This window comes from Eleutherodactylus coqui, chromosome 13, assembly GCF_035609145.1.
Source record: "Eleutherodactylus coqui strain aEleCoq1 chromosome 13, aEleCoq1.hap1, whole genome shotgun sequence".
Classification (NCBI taxonomy): domain Eukaryota; kingdom Metazoa; phylum Chordata; class Amphibia; order Anura; family Eleutherodactylidae; genus Eleutherodactylus; species Eleutherodactylus coqui.
The window spans coordinates 42906197-42923547 of record NC_089849.1 but is presented as its reverse complement, the minus strand read 5'-3'; the positions used below and the strand labels follow the sequence as shown (position 1 = coordinate 42923547).

The following is a 17351-nucleotide window of genomic DNA, read 5'->3' as shown; positions in this document are numbered from 1 at the left end:
GCCCTTAGCGAGTACCTGCCCGCTCGGAAGAAAATATTCGGGTGCCGGCGGGGTGCGGGGAGTGGCAGGGGAGATCTCTCTCTCCCCCCCCCGCTCCCCCCTGCTCACTCCCGCAACTCACCGCTCACCCGCGCCGGCACCTGAATCTTTTCTTCCGAGGAGGCAGGTACTCGCTAAGGACAATACTCACTCGAGTAATTGTCCTTAGCGCGTATGCTCGCTCATCTCTACTAGTTAACAGTGTAAAAGTGTAAAAGTAAAATACTTTCTTTTACTGAGATTCAATTAATACATTAAAATCATGGCAGTTTCTCTAAAATACATGGCACTACTCTACTACACTCGTTTTTGCATCATACAAGCCATTATAAGGCTGGGTTCACACGAGCGTATGTGTAATTGCACGCGCATGCACACACTTTTTGCGGAAGGAACAATGCTTTTTTACGTGCATTGGCATATTTTACTGTACTTTTTCGGCACACAAGGCATATGCATCTGTGCGCGGCAAAAAATATGGATCAATTGAAATGGCTAATTAGTCTAATAAGTTCCAGATGTGTTATTTTTCCTGCACAAATACGCAGTGTTACATACATGTCCTATCATTTTCAAATCCCCAGTGACTTCTGTGGGGGCTTCTGGTGTGCAAATGTGGAAAATAGAGCGTGCTGTGCTTTTGGGGGGGGGAGGGGGGCAAACAAGATGTGCAGAAAGATACACGCATGTGGACAAATCCGTTCAAATTAATGGCTTTTATTTACTGCGTATCGCACATGCAAATACACCTGTATGAAGCCGGTCGGCATAGGTTCCGCCTGTCAATTATGGTCATCCGCATGTGGTTGCAGCCGATCAGCTGCAGCGTGTACGGGCAACCTTAAATGAAGACACATTACCCATCCACGTAAAGCATCTTTTTGGTTGAGATGTGTTGCATGTCCATTAGAATTCAGTCAATTTGTCCATATCATAAGGCTGCAAACTGCCATTTATTATTAAGGGTGGCTTCACACACAGCATTTTTGGGGAAACAAACTTACAGTTTTGATGCAGTTTTTTGAGCCAGAGTCAGAAATCGATTTAAAAAAAAGAATGAGAACTATAAAAAGAACGAATTTGTGTTTCCAATTTCTGCTGGATCCACTTCTGGCTTTGGCTCAAAAAAAACGCATCAAAAAAGGCAAGTAAGTTTTATGTAATATAATATTATAATCATGTGCCAAACACAAGCTTTTTTCTGTCTAATATGACTTAGTTAACAAACATATAATAAAAGCTGCCATTTTGTTATAACTTCAGTCCAGAAACATGAGGACAGTATTCTTTCATGCCTTTTAAGTGTATCTTGACACGAACAATAAACAGATGATGCAGTAAGAATATTTATCTCCTACTCCTCTCCATGCATATCAGCTCACACATGTGCCACGATGTGCTATGCTCTAGCTCCAGATTATCAATGTGTCCATATAGAATATGACTGCCACTCCATCACAGTTTTAAACACCCAGTTTTTCGAAAATGATTACTTTCAGTACATTGTGTAACCTGACATGGATTGTTACTGGGTTGTGCTGTAGAACAAATCCTTTTCAATAATGCATCTGCATTTAATCATCTCAGCTATGAACTTGATTATTGGCTTGATTTAGGTTTATAATCTCCAACAGGCATGACTAATATTCCAAACGGCCCTGATTCTTTAAGCAGGGGTGCCATCTAGGTATCGTGACAGCCTAGGGCCTTCTGAAGGTTCCAGGGCTGCCATAATGGATCGCGGGGTGATCTCCCTCCTTACAACGCGGCTGCTGGCTGTTTCTTACAGCCAACACCCGGCGGCAACAGCTCCAATAAGCATGGCTTGATAGAATGCCTGTCAGATCTCATAATGTAATGCTATGGCATTACATCATACTGCAGAAGCGATCAAAGCATTGCATGCTCTTGTTCCTTCTGAGGACTAAACAAAAAAAAAGTAAAAATTAAGTTTAGAAAAGTTGTACGAATTTAACCCCTTAACCCCTTCCCGCTGCAGGGCGTAAGTTTACGTCCTGGCAGCCTGGTACTTCCCGCAACAGGACGTAAACTTGCGTCCTGGAGATAGCGCGGGATCACATATGATCCAGCGCTATCCCGCAGCGGGAGCCGGCTGTCAGTCACAGCCGGCGTCCCGCTGTAACAGCGGGGGGGGGGGGGGGCATTGGAGATGCGCCCCCCGCTGTTAACCCCTTCTCTGCCGCGATCTAAGTAGATCGCGGCAGGGAAAGAGTTCACAGAGGGAGCGCGGCTCCCTCTGTGTCTCCGGCCGGAACTCGCGATGTCATTGCGAGAGCCCAGCCTGTCACCATGGCAACAGGACGCCAGACACTGGCGTCCTGTATTGCCTATGCCTATAATCGCTGTACAAGCGATAAGGCATGGCAGAGCAGTAGCTCTGCCATGCCTTATACCAGCGATCATCACGGCGGTGGTTAAAGTCCCTCAGAAGGACACAAACAGTGTAAAAAAAACAAAGATTAAAAAAAGAATTTAAAAAAAATGTAAAAAAAAGAGTAAAAAAAAAACATTTTTAATGCTTTTTCTCAGATTAGCATAAAAAAAGGTAAAAAAAAATTAAAATCCCACATATTTGGTATTTTCGCGTCCGTAACGACGCGTACAATAAGTTGCACATGCTTTTGACTGTGCACGGAAAAAAACGCTAAAAAAAAACGCTAAAAAACTGAGGCAAAATGCTAATTTTTAGCATTTTGCCTCACTAAAAACGCAATAAAAGTGATCAAAAAAGCCGTATGTACCCCAAAATGGTACCAATAAAATCTACAGCTCGTCTCGCAAAAAATAAGCCCTCATAGAGTGCCGTACATCAAAAAATAAAAAAGTTACAGGACTTTGAATGCAGCAATTTAGAAAAAAAAAAAAAGATTACCCAGAAAAAGGGTTTTTATTGCAGAAAAGTGGGAAAACCTAAAAAAAATGTAAGAATTTTGGTATCGTTGTAACCGTAGCGGTCCATAGAAAAAATGGAATGTCTCATTTATGCTGCATGATTACCGCTGTAAAAAATAAAAATAAAAAAAAAATCTATGGCAGAATTGATGCGTTTTCTCTCCCTGCTATCATTAAAAAAAAAAAAAAAAGTTTTACAATATAGTCTATGTACCCAAAAGTGGCACCGATAAAAACTACAGTTCGCCACGCAAAAAACAAGCCCTCATACGGCCGCGTCGACGGAAAAATAAAAAAGTTATGACTTTTGATAAACGGAGAAGAAAATCCGCCAAAAATTGTTGCATCCTTAAGCCCAAAATAGGCCATGTCATGAAGGGGTTAAGGACATGGCTTATTTTGGGCATAAGGAAACAACGATTTTTTTGCAGATTTTCATCTCCATTTTTCAAAAGCTATAACTTTTTTATTTTTCAGTCAACACAACCGTATAAGGGCTTGTTTTTTGTTTTTTTACAGCATTAATCATTCAGCATAAATGACACAATACATTTTTTCTGTGGGTCGGTACGATTACGATACCAAAATGCTTATATGTTTTTTAGTTTATTTTTACTTTTCCGCAATAAAAAAAACTTATTTTGGAAATTATTATTTCTATATCGCTGCATTCAAAGTTCTATAACTTTTTTATTTTTCCATGGACAGAGCTCTGTTATTGGTGCCATTTTTTGATCACTTTTAGGGTGCCTACCCACTTGCATTGCCGATTTTCGCGCGTGAAAAACGCTGCGTTTTCGCGCGTTTTCTGCTGCATTTTTTGCAGCCCTCCATTGACAATCATGGGTGCATTAAGAGAAAAATAAGGAGACATATGCAACTGACAGTTCCTATGTGAAAAAACCCCACGAAACAGAAAAAAAACCCCAGATGGACAAAAACACATTCTATACTAATTGCTCTTGAGAAAAAACGCAAAACATCACAGGAAAAAAAATCGCAAGTGGGTAGGCACCCTTATAGCGTTTTTTGAGAGGCAAAATAAAAAAAAAAATAAGCATTTTGCCTCAGTTTTTTTAGGTTGTTTTTTTTTTTTACACTTTTTGCTGTACAGGATAAAAAGTGTGTACGTCTTATTGAACGCGTCATGGATACGGCGATACCAAATATGTAGGATTTTACATTTTTTGTTAATTTTAAGCTAATATGGAAAAAAGCACAAAAAAGTTTTTTTCTTTAACATTTTTATTACATTATTTTTATCTTCTTTTTACACTTTTTATGTCCATGTGGGGAACTTGCACCATAGCACCCATGATCGCTATGATAAAGCATTGCAGGACTTCTGTTCTACAATGCCTTATCACTTGTATTAGCGATCATAGGGTATGGCAACACACCAGGCTGTCTGCAATTTTATTGCGATAGTCCGAAGAGAACACAGAAAGAGCGTGTTGGTGACAGCTGGCTCCCGTTGCCGGATAGAGGAGAATATCTTATGATCTCGCGCTATCCCCGGGACGTAAATGTACGTCCTGTTGCGTTAAGTACCCCTTTGCCAAGATGTACATTTACGTCCTGTGGCGGAAAGGGGTTAAAAAAAACAAAAAACCTTTTGCCATATTTATAATAAAATAATCTAGATAATAAAAACAAAAATACATATTTGGTATCGCTGCATCCGTAAAAGTCCGACCTATCAAGGTAATGAATTATTTACCCAGCAAGGTGAACGTTGTAAAAAAAAAAAAAGAAGCCAGAATTGCGCTTTTTTGGTCACCTTATCTCCAAGAAAAAAATGAAATAAAAAGCAATCAAAAAGTGGTATGTACCAACGGAAACTACAGGACATCCCACACAAAATGAGATGTTGCACAACTATGTAAATGAAAAAATAAAAAAAGTTATAGCTGTCAGACGACGGCAGCTGAAAATAAATTAAAAAAAAATTAATCTTTAAAAGAAAAAAAAAAGTACAGCCAAAAAAACAAAACTATATAAATTTGGTATCATAGTATTTGTACTGATCTACAGAATAAAGTTATCAGGTCAGTTTTGTTGCAGTGTGTACGCCGTAGAAACAATACACACCCAAAGATGGCGGAATTTTTTTTTTCCCATTTCACTCCATTAAGAATTTTTTACATTACATTGTAGTATTTCAGTACATTATATGGTAAAAATACAACTCGTCCACAAAAAAACAAGCCCTCATACAGCGACGTCGATGAATAAATAAAAGTTATGATTTTTTTTTTAAGGGGGGTTGGGGGGAGGAAAAAAAAAAAGGAGGGGATAGTCCTTAAGGGGTTAACCCCTTAATGACGCGGCCCCTCTTTTCCCCCCATTTTCGTTATCCTCCCTCCTTTTAAAAAAAATCATAACTCCTTTCTTTATCCATGGACCTCGCTGTATGAGGGCTTGTTTTTTCGGGCTGAGTTCTAGTTTTCAATGGTGCTATTTAAAGTACCATATAATGTACTGAAAAACTTCTAAGTGATGTCAAACGGAAAAAAAAAAACAAAAAACACATTCCGCTATCTCTCAGTGAACCTTGTTTCTATGACCCACAAACCGCAACCAAAATGACATGATAACTTTATTCTATGAGTCAGTACAATTACTGCGATACCAAATTTGTATCGTTTTTTTTTACTATACTACTTTTTTTTTCAAAGACATTCAATTTTTTTCAATTATTTTCTACCGCCATCTTCTGCGCGCAATAACTTTTATTATTTTTCCGTTGATGTAGTTGAGCGAGGGCTCATTTTTTGCGGGATGTCCTGTAGTTTCCGTTAGTATCAATTTGCAATACATGCGACATTTTGATCGCTTTTTATTGGGTTTTTTATGGGAGACTGAAAAAGTGCATTTATGGCGTTCTTAATTTTTTTTTCAGACGGCGTTCACCATCTGGGGTAAATAATGCAGTACTTTGAAAGATCGGAGTTTTACGGACGCGGCGATACCAAATATGTATTTTTATTTTATGATTTAGATTCTTAAATGATAGCTATGGCATATTGCAATTTGACAGGCAGCCTATTAAGCCACCCCACGGGGATGGCTTGATAGGCAGTCTCCCAAGACAGCCCTGGGGCCTTTTAGAATCTCACCCTTGCGGGGAGAGGAGGGTGTTGTACGGGATTTAAATGCCGTCAGAATTGACAGGGGCATTTAAAGGGTTAGTAGCCGCAATTGGCCGCATGGCCGATTGCAGCTATTGCCCACGGGTGTCAGCTGTAATCTTCATACATACCCTCTCTTCATACATACCCTGACGCTCCTGGACGTAAATGTAGGTCCTGGAGCAGGAAGGGGTTAAAGGAGTCCTGGGAATTCATGAGCTGCAGGCTAGCTACACTCACACCACCCACCAGCCATTGATTCACTGCTGTTTGTCTATTACTGTATTGGCAGTTCTCTCTATGCAAACATCAGCTGGAGGGCTGGCTGGGCATGACCAGCCTGACGAACATGAATATGCAGGACTAGCTCTGTGTCTGTCAGCTACTAATAAAATGCACGTATCTCCCAAACTACTGCGTAGATACATACAGCAGACATAACACTGCGACTCACTACCTTATGCTGCTCTCCGAGAGGGGTGCAAGAACATGGTGACAGATTCCATTTAAGGAGTGTAGATGACACTAGTTTTATATTGGATATGCATTTTTGATACATTTAATATCAAGATTAATTGGTCCACTGGTGCATTTTAGGGATCCTTCGAAGAACTGTTTATTTTTGTGCATATCTCTGTTACTTAAAAGTACAGTGTTTTTGGAAAACAATAGTATAATATATTTTGGTACTAGACCCCTGAGATACATATGGAATGGTTGCAGAAAGTGGTCTTTATTCGTACTGTTGCCGCCTCTACATGAGGGAGTAATGTGGCTCATCAGGTTCTAGTATGGGGCCTTAACAAAGCCAATGAATTTGTAGGAGTCTTCATCAGTTATGAGTTTAAAGATTCTAATCTACATAAAACGCAAAATCTGCTTGTTTGTGTCATAGAGAAATCCAGTTCTGGTCTGATTGGAGTGAAATTTTGTATGAGTGTTCTTCAGCCCCAGGTGACAAATACTGGCGTAATTTAAAAAAAATAAAAAAATGGAAAACTCACCGACTTCACTCTGTAATTTTTCTTGCCAATAAAAACCAATCACAGCTCAGCTTTCATTTCTTATACTGCTAAGATAAAATTAAAGCTGCGCTGTGATTGGTTGCTATGGGTACCACAGATTTTCTTTTGGACAGCTTTCATAAGAGTGTGGTGCAGGGCTCATTTTTTGTGGCACACTTAGTATATTCCAGAACTGCTATTCATAAAATCTTTTTGAAAGACCAATTTTCAATACCCAATCCCTGCGCTTATATCACATGGTAAAATAATATTTCCTCCAGTCGTCTCCATGACAGCACCAATTGAGATTGCCTCCTCCTGGTAGGACAGGAACATACTGAGAGGTTAAAAGCTCCCCCCCTTCCCCACTTTCCTCAGTGTCTTCCTGTCCTGCCAGGAGGCAGGATCGCTGAGAGGAGCTGGTGGAGAAGCCAGCAAAATTCTACATACTGGCGGATCGGAGGGCAGTGGCTCACCCTGTCCTCCCTTCTCAGCCAAGACGACTCCCGGGACGCCACATGGGGTGGTAACCCCCGGGCCAGGTTCCTCCCGCGGCGGCCCATGGGGGGTACAAAGCGGGAGCCCCAGTCCCGCTCGTCCTCCGGCAGAAATTACAGCGCGGCGCTCCAGGAAGCCCTTTGACGGCAGGAGGCGGGGCGCCGCGTCACGCGTCCAGCGCGATGACGTCATCGCGTCTGCATCAGGAGCGGAGGGGGCGGGGCTTAGCGCAGGAGCGCGAAAATTCAAAAGAGATAGGAACCTGAGAGAAGCCAGAACATACCAGCACTACAGGTCGCAGGGTGTCTGCAGCACCGGTATAGCAATGAGTGCTCCAGCCCCAGAGACAGCTGAAACTTCAGCCTCAGCGGCCGTAAGTAGCCAGTGCGGCAAAAAATACAATGCAAATATCCAGTATGCTGTACATGGAAAAATTGCATATTTACCCGCAAAAATGCTTTGTTTGTCAGGGGGATAAAAAAGACATCACCCCCAGAACAAAACTGCGAAAATGCGTGGAATGCGGGACGAGACTGCCAGCCACGTACCAGAGGCCTCTATGCAAGGCATGCGTGGCTAGGCTAGTCAGAGAGGAATCGGGGGGATTCATGGACGACGTTAGGAAGCTGGTGAAGGAGGAGGTTCGATCAGCCCTAACGTCACAGCCGGCACCGCCAGCGAAACGCCAGAAAAAGGCGTATGTTCCCGAGGAGCCTTCTGATTCCGAGAATTCTATCGGATCAGAGCAAGAGGAACAGGCGGCCGAGGAGTCCTCAGATGAGGAGGACTACAGGAAATATTTATTCCATCAAGACGACTTGACGGAATTAATTAAATCAGTCAGGGCTACTCTAAAAATGGAACAGCCCAGAGAGCCACGGACTCTACAGGATGAGATATTCGGTGGACTTGGGGAGAGGCGCAAGCATACCTTCCCTGTCCACAAGAATATCACTAAAATAATTCAGAAAGAGTGGAGTAAACCAGACGCAGGCTCCTTCTCCGCTCGAGGCGTAAAAAGGAGATACCCCTTTGAAGAGGAAGTTTGCGCAAGCTGGGATGAAATACCTAAAGTAGACGTCCCGGTGGCCAAAGTAGCCAGGAGGACGACTCTTCCCTTTGAGGACGCCGCACAGCTAAAAGACCCCATGGATCGCAAAGCGGAGGGCCTCCTAAAGAAATCGTGGGAGGCAGCGGCAAACACCCTTAGGCCAGGGATCGCAGCCACTTGCGTGGCGCGGACCCTGGGGGTATGGTTAGAACAGCTGGAATTACACCTAACCAATAAAACACCGAGGGAACAGATCCTAGACTCCCTTCCCATCTTGCGCATGGCAACTAATTTCCTAGCGGACGCCGCGGCCGAGGCCGTCAAACTTTCAGCGAAGGCCACAGCCCGCTCTAACTCAGCCAGAAGGGTGTTATGGCTGAAATCATGGTCAGGCGACCTGGCCTCAAAAAATAAATTATGTGCCCTCCCATTCTACGGCAAATTTCTGTTCGGACCGGATCTAGACAAAATTCTAGAAAAAGCGGCCGACAGAAAAAAAGGGTTCCCTGAAGAAAAGCCACAGAGAGGGAAGACCTTCTCCCGGGCTCCAATGCAACAGCCCGAGGCCTACCGAGGCAAGGGCAAGACAGGCCGCTGGAGTTACCCCAAGGGGGGCAGAGGAAGGAATATCCTCTTCAACCCCCACCAGGGGGAGCCGAAGCAGAGACCCTGACGCCATCCCCGTAGGGGCAAGGCTGGGGAGCTTTGTGGATCAATGGGCCGCAATCTGCGGGGGCCCATGGATCCCGAAGATCCTACAGTATGGATACCAGATAGAGCTGGTGTCCGTCCCCAGAAGGAAATTTATTACCATGGAAGCCTCAAAAAAACAGTTACATCTACTAAGGCAAAGCGTGCGCGACTTGCAACTATTAAACGCAATATCTCCCGTTCCGCGAGACGAGGAAACCCAGGGCCATTATTCCAGGCTCTTTCTAGTAAAAAAACCCGGCGGGAAACATCGGATGATAATAAATCTGAAAAACCTGAACACCTGCGTCCGATACAGGAGATTCAAAATGGAAACCATCTCCTCCACGATAAAATTGATCCCCAGAGGAGCCTACATGGCATCCATCGACCTAAAGGACGCTTATTTTCACATTCCGATCCACAAAGAGTCTCAGAAATACCTGCGGTTCGCAGTGGACATGGGCAGAAGAATAGAGCACCACCAATTCAGATGCCTGCCCTTCGGGATATCCTCAGCCCCCAGAATCTTTACCAAGATTATGGCGGAGGTAGCCGCCCACCTGAGGAAAAAAAAAAATCGGTCCTAGTAGTACCCTACCTGGACGACGTTCTATTAATAGCAGAGTCCAAAAAACTCCTAACAAAACACCTGTAGATAGTGCTAGAGCTTCTCCAATCGTTAGGATGGATCATAAACTGGGAAAAATCCAGCCTAGATCCCGACAAGCAGAAGACGTTTCTGGGAATAACGCTCAACTCAGAATCGCAATGCTCCTACCTACCCAAGGAGAGAATACAAAAAATCCGAAGAATAGTCAGAACTTTCCTACGAAGACGATTCTGCACAATTCGGGAAGCAATGTCTCTCCTGGGGAGCTTGACATCATGCATTCCAGGAGTAGCATGGGCCCAGGCCCACACCAGAGCCCTGCAAGCCTCAGTCCTATCCACGTGGGACAAAAGGCAGTCCTCGTTAGGAGCAAGAATGTACATCCCAAACGGGGTGAAAACATCCCTGCGTTGGTGGACATCCCCAGAGAACCTGCGGAGAGGGGTTCACTGGCTACAAAACCCAGCCACCCACATCACAACAGACGCAAGCGCCTGGGGATGGGGAGCGCATGTGGGGAACCAGTTCTTTCAGGGTCCCTGGCCTCAGAGGATAAAAGAACAGTCCTCAAATTACAGAGAACTACAGGCAGTTTGGCAGGTTCTACAGCAGTTGGGCAACTCGCTACAGAACCAACACATAAAGATACTGTCAGACAACATCACCGCGGTCGCCCATATACGACACCAAGGCGGCACAAGATCTCCCTCACTGCAAAGCATCACACAGAAAATCTTTCACTGGGCGGAGGGCCGGATCCTTTCGATCACGGCAACCCACTTGAAGGGGACACTAAACGAAAAAGCAGACTTCCTCAGCAGGAAGCAAATAGACCCAGGAGAATGGTCCCTCTCCCCAGAGGCATTCAGAATCCTAACCAACCGGTGGGGGACCCCACAGTTGGACCTCTTCGCAACCAGGGAGAACACAAAAGTAGGCAACTTTTTCTCCCTCCGGCCAGGAGATCGTCCGACAGCAGTAGACGCCCTAGGCCAGGACTGGGGACAAGGGCTGGTGTACGCCTTCCCTCCCATACCACTAATCCCCAGGGTCTTATAGCACTTCAGTACCCAGGCATGCACGCTAATCCTGGTGACCCCCTTCTGGCCGAAAAGAAGCTGGTTCGGTCTTCTGGCAACACTGAGCGTCCAGGACCCAGTCACCTTCCCTACCTGGACAGATCTTCTATCGCAGGGGCCACTGAACCACCCCGGCCTAGACAAGCTCCACTTAACGGCATGGCTCTTGAGGAATCCTCACTAAGAAAGAAAGGATTCTCAGAGAAAGTAGTAGAAACCCTAATGTCCAGTAGGAAAAAGACGACCCACCTGATCTACCAGAAGGTCTGGAGAAGGTTTTCCTCATGGAGACAGGGAAGGGATCGCGGGGATTCTATCCCCGACACTCCGCTAATCTTAGAATTCCTGCAGGAGGGCCTAGAGATGGGCCTCTCCCCGAGCACCCTAAAAGTCCAGGTTTCAGCCCTTAGCGCCATTTGCGACACAAAATTCGCAGACGACAGATGGGTCCACAGGTTCCTAACAGCGGCAGCTAGACTACGCCATAGGCCCATAAACCTGTTTCCAGACTGGAATCTTAATTGGGCTCTAAGGGCCATGACAACGGTACCATTCGAACCGATCGAGGGGCTACCTATAAGAATGCTTACAATCAAAACCATCTTCTTAGTAGCTATTACCTCCGCAAGACGGGTTAGCGAACTACAGGCCTTGTCCATCCGCCACCCGTTCATGAAAATCGCAGACACCAAACTAATATTTAAAACAGACCCTGCCTTTATGCCAAAAGTAGCGTCAGATTTTCATAGGTCCCAGGATATAATAATCCCCTCATTTTTCAGTAACCCAAAAAACGAGGAGGAAAGAACCCTAAGCTGTCTGGACGTTAGGAGAGCAGTCCTAGCCTACATAGATACAACGAGCCACTGGAGACGGGACGACAACTTGTTCGTCCAGTTCAGTGGCCAAAATAAGGGTAACAAAGCAGCAAAAAGGTCCATAGCCAGGTGGATCCGCCTGGCCATCATAGAATCCTATAAGGCCCTCGGGAAGGAAATCCCGTTAGCTCTTAAAGCCCATTCCACAAGGGCAGTAGCGTCCTCATGGGCCGAACACAGCTCAGCCTCGGTCGAGCAAATTTGCAAGGCCGCAGTCTGGAAGAAACCCCACACGTTCATTAAACATTATAGGGTAAAAGTGCAGCAGGACGAGGACATGGCCTTCGGCCGCAAAGTCCTCTCAGCAGCAATCCCACCCTAATAAACTTTAGTTGGTACGTCTCAATTGGTGCTGTCGTGGAGACGACTAGGGGAAAAAATGGATTATACCTACCTGATAATCGGGTTTCCAGTAGTCTCCACGACAGCACCCGTACCTTCCCCCCCCTAAGAAAGTAATATAATACATAAATTCAAAAAAAAAAAAAACCCCGGTTAAGGGAAGAAATTTAAGTTTAGCTCCTGCCCCGGCAATTCGTTAGAATCCACTAAGGAAAGTGGGGAAGGGGGGGAGCTTTTAACCTCTCAGTATGTTCCTGTCCTACCAGGAGGAGGCAATCTCAATTGGTGCTGTCGTGGAGACTACTGGAAACCCGATTATCAGGTAGGTATAATCCATTTTTTTTAGGCTACTTTGCTCAGTGCTATATGGCTGCAACGCTCAGTTGAGCGCTGTATCCCTTCAGCTATGATGGCTGCTCTTGACAGCTGAAAACGGATGCCTAGAGTTGTGTAGGCATCTATACATCCATCTTCAGTTGCAGATTGGAGCTGACATGCAACAAAAGCAGCCGAAGGGGCACGGCCCTCAGGTAAGTGCTCCAGCCCCCTTAAACGATTGGTGTGGTGGTGGTGAGGTGGGTCTTGGCTCCAAGACCCCCAATGATCAAAACTTTTGACATGTTGATCTGACGTGTCAAAAAATTAAAAAGTGCAGTTACTATTGAAGGAACTGCCACAAAATAAGACACAGGAGGAGATCTATCAACTGCTTTTGGATTGCTAACATTTTGCAACTTTTAGGGCTTATTTACACAAGCATATATCGGCCAGCTATTTCACGGCCGGCCGATATGCTCTCCAATCTAAGCAGTTCCCTCCTCACCCATTCCCTCCCTCTCACCAGCTCTCTGCCTCTCTCCTCCACTCCAGCGTCAGCAATGAGAGGGGGTGGGGAAGAGGCGGAGCTAAGCTCTGCCCCGCCTACTCCCATTGCTGGCTATGGACAGGGAGGGGGCGGGAGCTTAGCTCCGGCCCACTCCGCCCACTCCCATTACAAACCACTTGGAGGAGAGGAGAGAGGTTGGGAGCTGGTGAGCGGGAGTGAAGGGAGGGGTGGGGGTGGGGGGGGTACTACTTAGATGGAAGCGTATATTGGCCAGCCGTGAAATCGCCGGCCGATATACGCTTGTGTAAATTAGGCCTTAGACAGATACAACACTTTCCCACAAAGGCTGGTTGGAACGTTGCATAGCTGCTCCAGACTGACACATTTTTTTATAATATCTGAAACTAGCATACATTGCACCAGAAATATACTACAAATCCTAAATTGTCCAGCCTGACCTGCAATATTAAAATGCATATAACAATTTGGAACAAAGTAGCTAAGAAGAAAAAGCAAAAAAATCCAGAATTCGTTAGCATCTATGGCTTTTATTGAGAGTCTTTTTAAAATCCCAGACAGAGAGCACACGCAGCATAACCTCTTACACGTTTCAGGTTAATGGTTAGCCCTTACTTCTGCAGACAAGTATGTGCCACCAGCAAATGTGCAGACATGAGCATGACAACGCAGGTATTCATAAAAAGCAAGAGCCAGTGAGGTCTGGCCACCAGCTGAAAAACTGCCTAATATTAACTGTGAGAAAGTGCTTTCTTGTACTCGTAGGATATGTGGTCATTTGAACAGAAGGTTGTCAAGAAAGACTCATAAGATCAGCTATGCAAAAGTTACTATTTAAAAATGAGCTATCCAAAAAACAAGAACCCCATTACGCAATTAAATATAATAAACCTGACATTGAACTTCTCAGAATTACATAAAATATTTTCAGAGGCAAACTATTATATAATACAGGACAAACAGGGGCGTAACTATAGCAGATGCAGAGGATGCGGTGGCACATAAGGGCCTCTCTTCTCCATATAGGGAGCCCAGTACTATGAATAAAGCATTATAGTTGGGGGACCCGTTAGAGGTTTTGCATTGGGGCCCAGGAGCTTCAAGTTACGCCTCTGAGGACAAACACTACAGCTGAGTTTCAGTATGTCACCTGATAAATACTCTAGCAAAATGTGAAAAATTTCGATAGGCAGAACTCTGAATTGGCCCAAGGTGGACACATCTGCAGAATCTGTGACCTCAGTAGTGAATACTGCAAGGCGCCGCTTACTCCTTTTATACTTCAGGTTAGGAATACAAGTAAAGGCGCTGCCAGAGGAGACTGCCATTGATACCAGTTCTAACACAATGAGCCTGAAAGACACATGAAGACATTGTTAGTATGGAAGTTTATTACGTACAATACATGACAACGGAAAATTAGATAAATAAAGGCAAATGTTTATAATCTGCAACAAACTATGCCCTTGTACTTATAATACTAAGGGCCCATTTACACCCATGTTAGGGCTTTTAGTCACAATTCTGTTTCTTTGGGAGCAGAAAAAAAGAGAATTAAATATTTTACCCATGGATTTCAATGTGTTTAAAGAAACACAAAAAATAGAATGCTTTCAATTTGTTCAGCTTTTTAAAAAAAAAAAACATAAACAAATAGCACTGCAGATTGCACTATTCGTTGTTAAAAAACAAAACCCTATGGCCTCCTGCAGACGGACGGGTCGGATCCCGCTGCGAGATTTGCATGCCATGCCCCTGCAGTGACCACCGCGGCTCACCTCCTCCCAGCGTTTTCTCCGCTGTGTTCTGGCTGCTGCCCAGCTAATGCATGAGCAGAGTGGAGCTGGCGGGCCAGCCGTGACATCTCTGTGCGGGCCTCTGCGAGGCTTGCACAGAAATAGGACATGCCGCGATTTGTTTACCACACGAGTTTTCACACGGACAAATCACTCCTGTCTGCATAGGATTGCATTATCTAACGCAATTTTATTGCAGCGTGTACGAGCAGAAATTCACTGGGAAATCATGTAGCGGAATTTACGCCCGTGTGCAGAAGGCCTAAGGCCCAATGTTCACTTGCACATACAGATTCCACTGCTGAATCCCGCAGCGGAATCCGGCTGTGCCCGCAGACATTGAGAGGAAAAAAGGTTTTCTTACCTCTCCGGCTCCAGCGCGGATCTCCTCTGCACCGGATGGATCTTTTTTCTTCAGCATAGTGGGTACGACTGGGCATGCTGGCGACGTGCCGGACGCACGCGCACTGCTTTTTTTTTTATGTCCCGCTTTCCTGAGGCACAGCCACGATGACAGCTGTGGCTGTGCCACAGATATGACGGCCTCCATTGACTTCCCGCAGGATCCGCAGACAAAATGGAGCATGCTGCGATTTCTTTCTGCATGCCGGGAAAAACAGAAATCGCACCCACATGCTTTAAATTGCCCTGCGGATGCTAATGCATTCTTATGGGCTTCTAGAGCTGCAGATAACACGCGCGGATTTTATAATTAAAATGCGCACGTGGACATTGGGCTCTAATGGAACAGAAGCAAACTGAAAGCCTTCCTTTTTTTGAAAGTCTACTGAAATCAATGTAAACATTTATTCCCACTTTAAATTTTGTTTTTCTGCTCCAACAACAAAACAGAGAAACAGAACTGTGACTGAAAGCCCTACTAAGCCAGTTGTGAATGGGTCCTAGCATTGTAGGAATATTAGATTGTAGGCTTCGTTTACATTACATTTCCCTTCTGCAGGCTGGTTCCATCCTCCATGCAGAAAACTGCATTGGGATAGTATCCAGGACGAAACCTGGACTTAGGGTAGAATATGTGAAACGGAGACCTCTCTGGTCTCTGTCACAGTTTCCACCCCTGTTAGTCTTTTACATTGGACAGAAAAAATCTGAGCTCAGTTATATTAGACCAAAATTTTTATTCAGCAAATTTATGAATCAAAAATTACGCGCATGCATGCATATAATTATATATATATATATATATAAATAAAATGTATATATTAACCCCTTAGCGACCAAGCCTGTTTGCGCCTTATTTATCAGGCCAAATTTTGGAAATCGGACATCACTTTAAGGGCCCATTTACACGGCCATATGTGTTTTACGTACGCCTGCTTGCGCCTTAAAAACGCCTGAACGGCAAAGGGCCCGGCGCATATACGCCGAGGCCACTATGCCGTGGGGCCTGGGAGACATTCCCCCTTTCCTCCCCCTGGCCGGCTCACCTCTTCTCTCCTTCCCGCCCCTTTGCAAGCTCCTGTGCCTTGTCTGCAGCTAGCAATGGGAGGGGGCGGGGCTTAGCTCCACTTCCGCCTCCTCCCATTGTAAACAGCGGCAAGGGGTGGAGAGGAGAATGAGGAAGGAGTTTAGCAGTCACACTGCTAAATTCCCTCCCACGTCCCTTCTCCAGTAGCTAGCATAGGCTCACATAGAAATCAATGCAGCTGAAGACGTGCACCCCAAAATGGATCCCCCCGTTCTGTGTTCAGAGATACACCCATTGAGGCCCTAATAGTATGTCCGTATGTACAACGGGGCCCAAATTGAACGGAGCACCAAATTTCAACAGTCTTAACAGTTACGTATCGCCATAATCCATTGGATAGCGGCAATCACATGACCGGAGACTGCTCACCATAGCCCTCGGTCACTGCTCCAGGCTGCCTTTGATAGCCAGGAGATTTTTAATTTCTTGAGCCCTCCCCAGCTTCTGCTCTTGCGTCTGCCATTTTGGCGACGGGAGCATGTGCCGAAGCTGGCATAAGGACCACGGATAAGGATCCCATTGGGGACATCGCCGCAGGCCTTAGGTAAGTAATTTCACCTCTCCTCACAGATCGGATCCATGACGGGAGGTGAAACTTTAACTTTCTTTTTTACTTTTACGTGATCACCGTTATCCATTGGATACCGGCGATCATGTGACCAAGAGCTGCAGATCGCAGCCCCCCGTAAAATCTCCAAGCTCTCAGCTACATTTAGTAGCCAGGAGCGGAGAGATTTTAAATTACACCAGCAATCCGTGGCTTTTGCACATTTGTCTGCCATTTTGGTGATAGGCGTGTGCGCAGAAGCCGGGGTAAGGTCCGCAGATAAATCCGGGGGCCTTAGGTACATAATTTTATGATCCATGAGGGGAGAGTATTGTTCTTTTCTAGTACCTGCCTGCTCGTGAGAAAAGATTCGGGTGCCAGCTCCTCCCTGCAACACAGCGCTCACCCCCGCCGGCACCCGAATATTTTCTCACGAG

At 45.2% G+C, this 17351-nt stretch overlaps 1 protein-coding gene across 1 annotated transcript in view; it reads right to left on the bottom strand.

Moving 5' to 3' along the window:
* Window positions 1-14988, bottom strand: part of FBXO47 (F-box protein 47) — a 66567-nt gene extending 51579 nt beyond the window's left edge. The window contains exons 1-2 of the mRNA XM_066585929.1: window positions 14861-14988; window positions 14233-14435 (exon numbers count right to left, since the gene is read on the bottom strand). Coding sequence (XP_066442026.1) covers window positions 14233-14435; window positions 14861-14988 — 331 coding nt within the window. The remainder of the gene's footprint in view (window positions 1-14232; window positions 14436-14860) is intronic.
* Between the last annotated feature and the right edge of the window lie 2363 nt (window positions 14989-17351).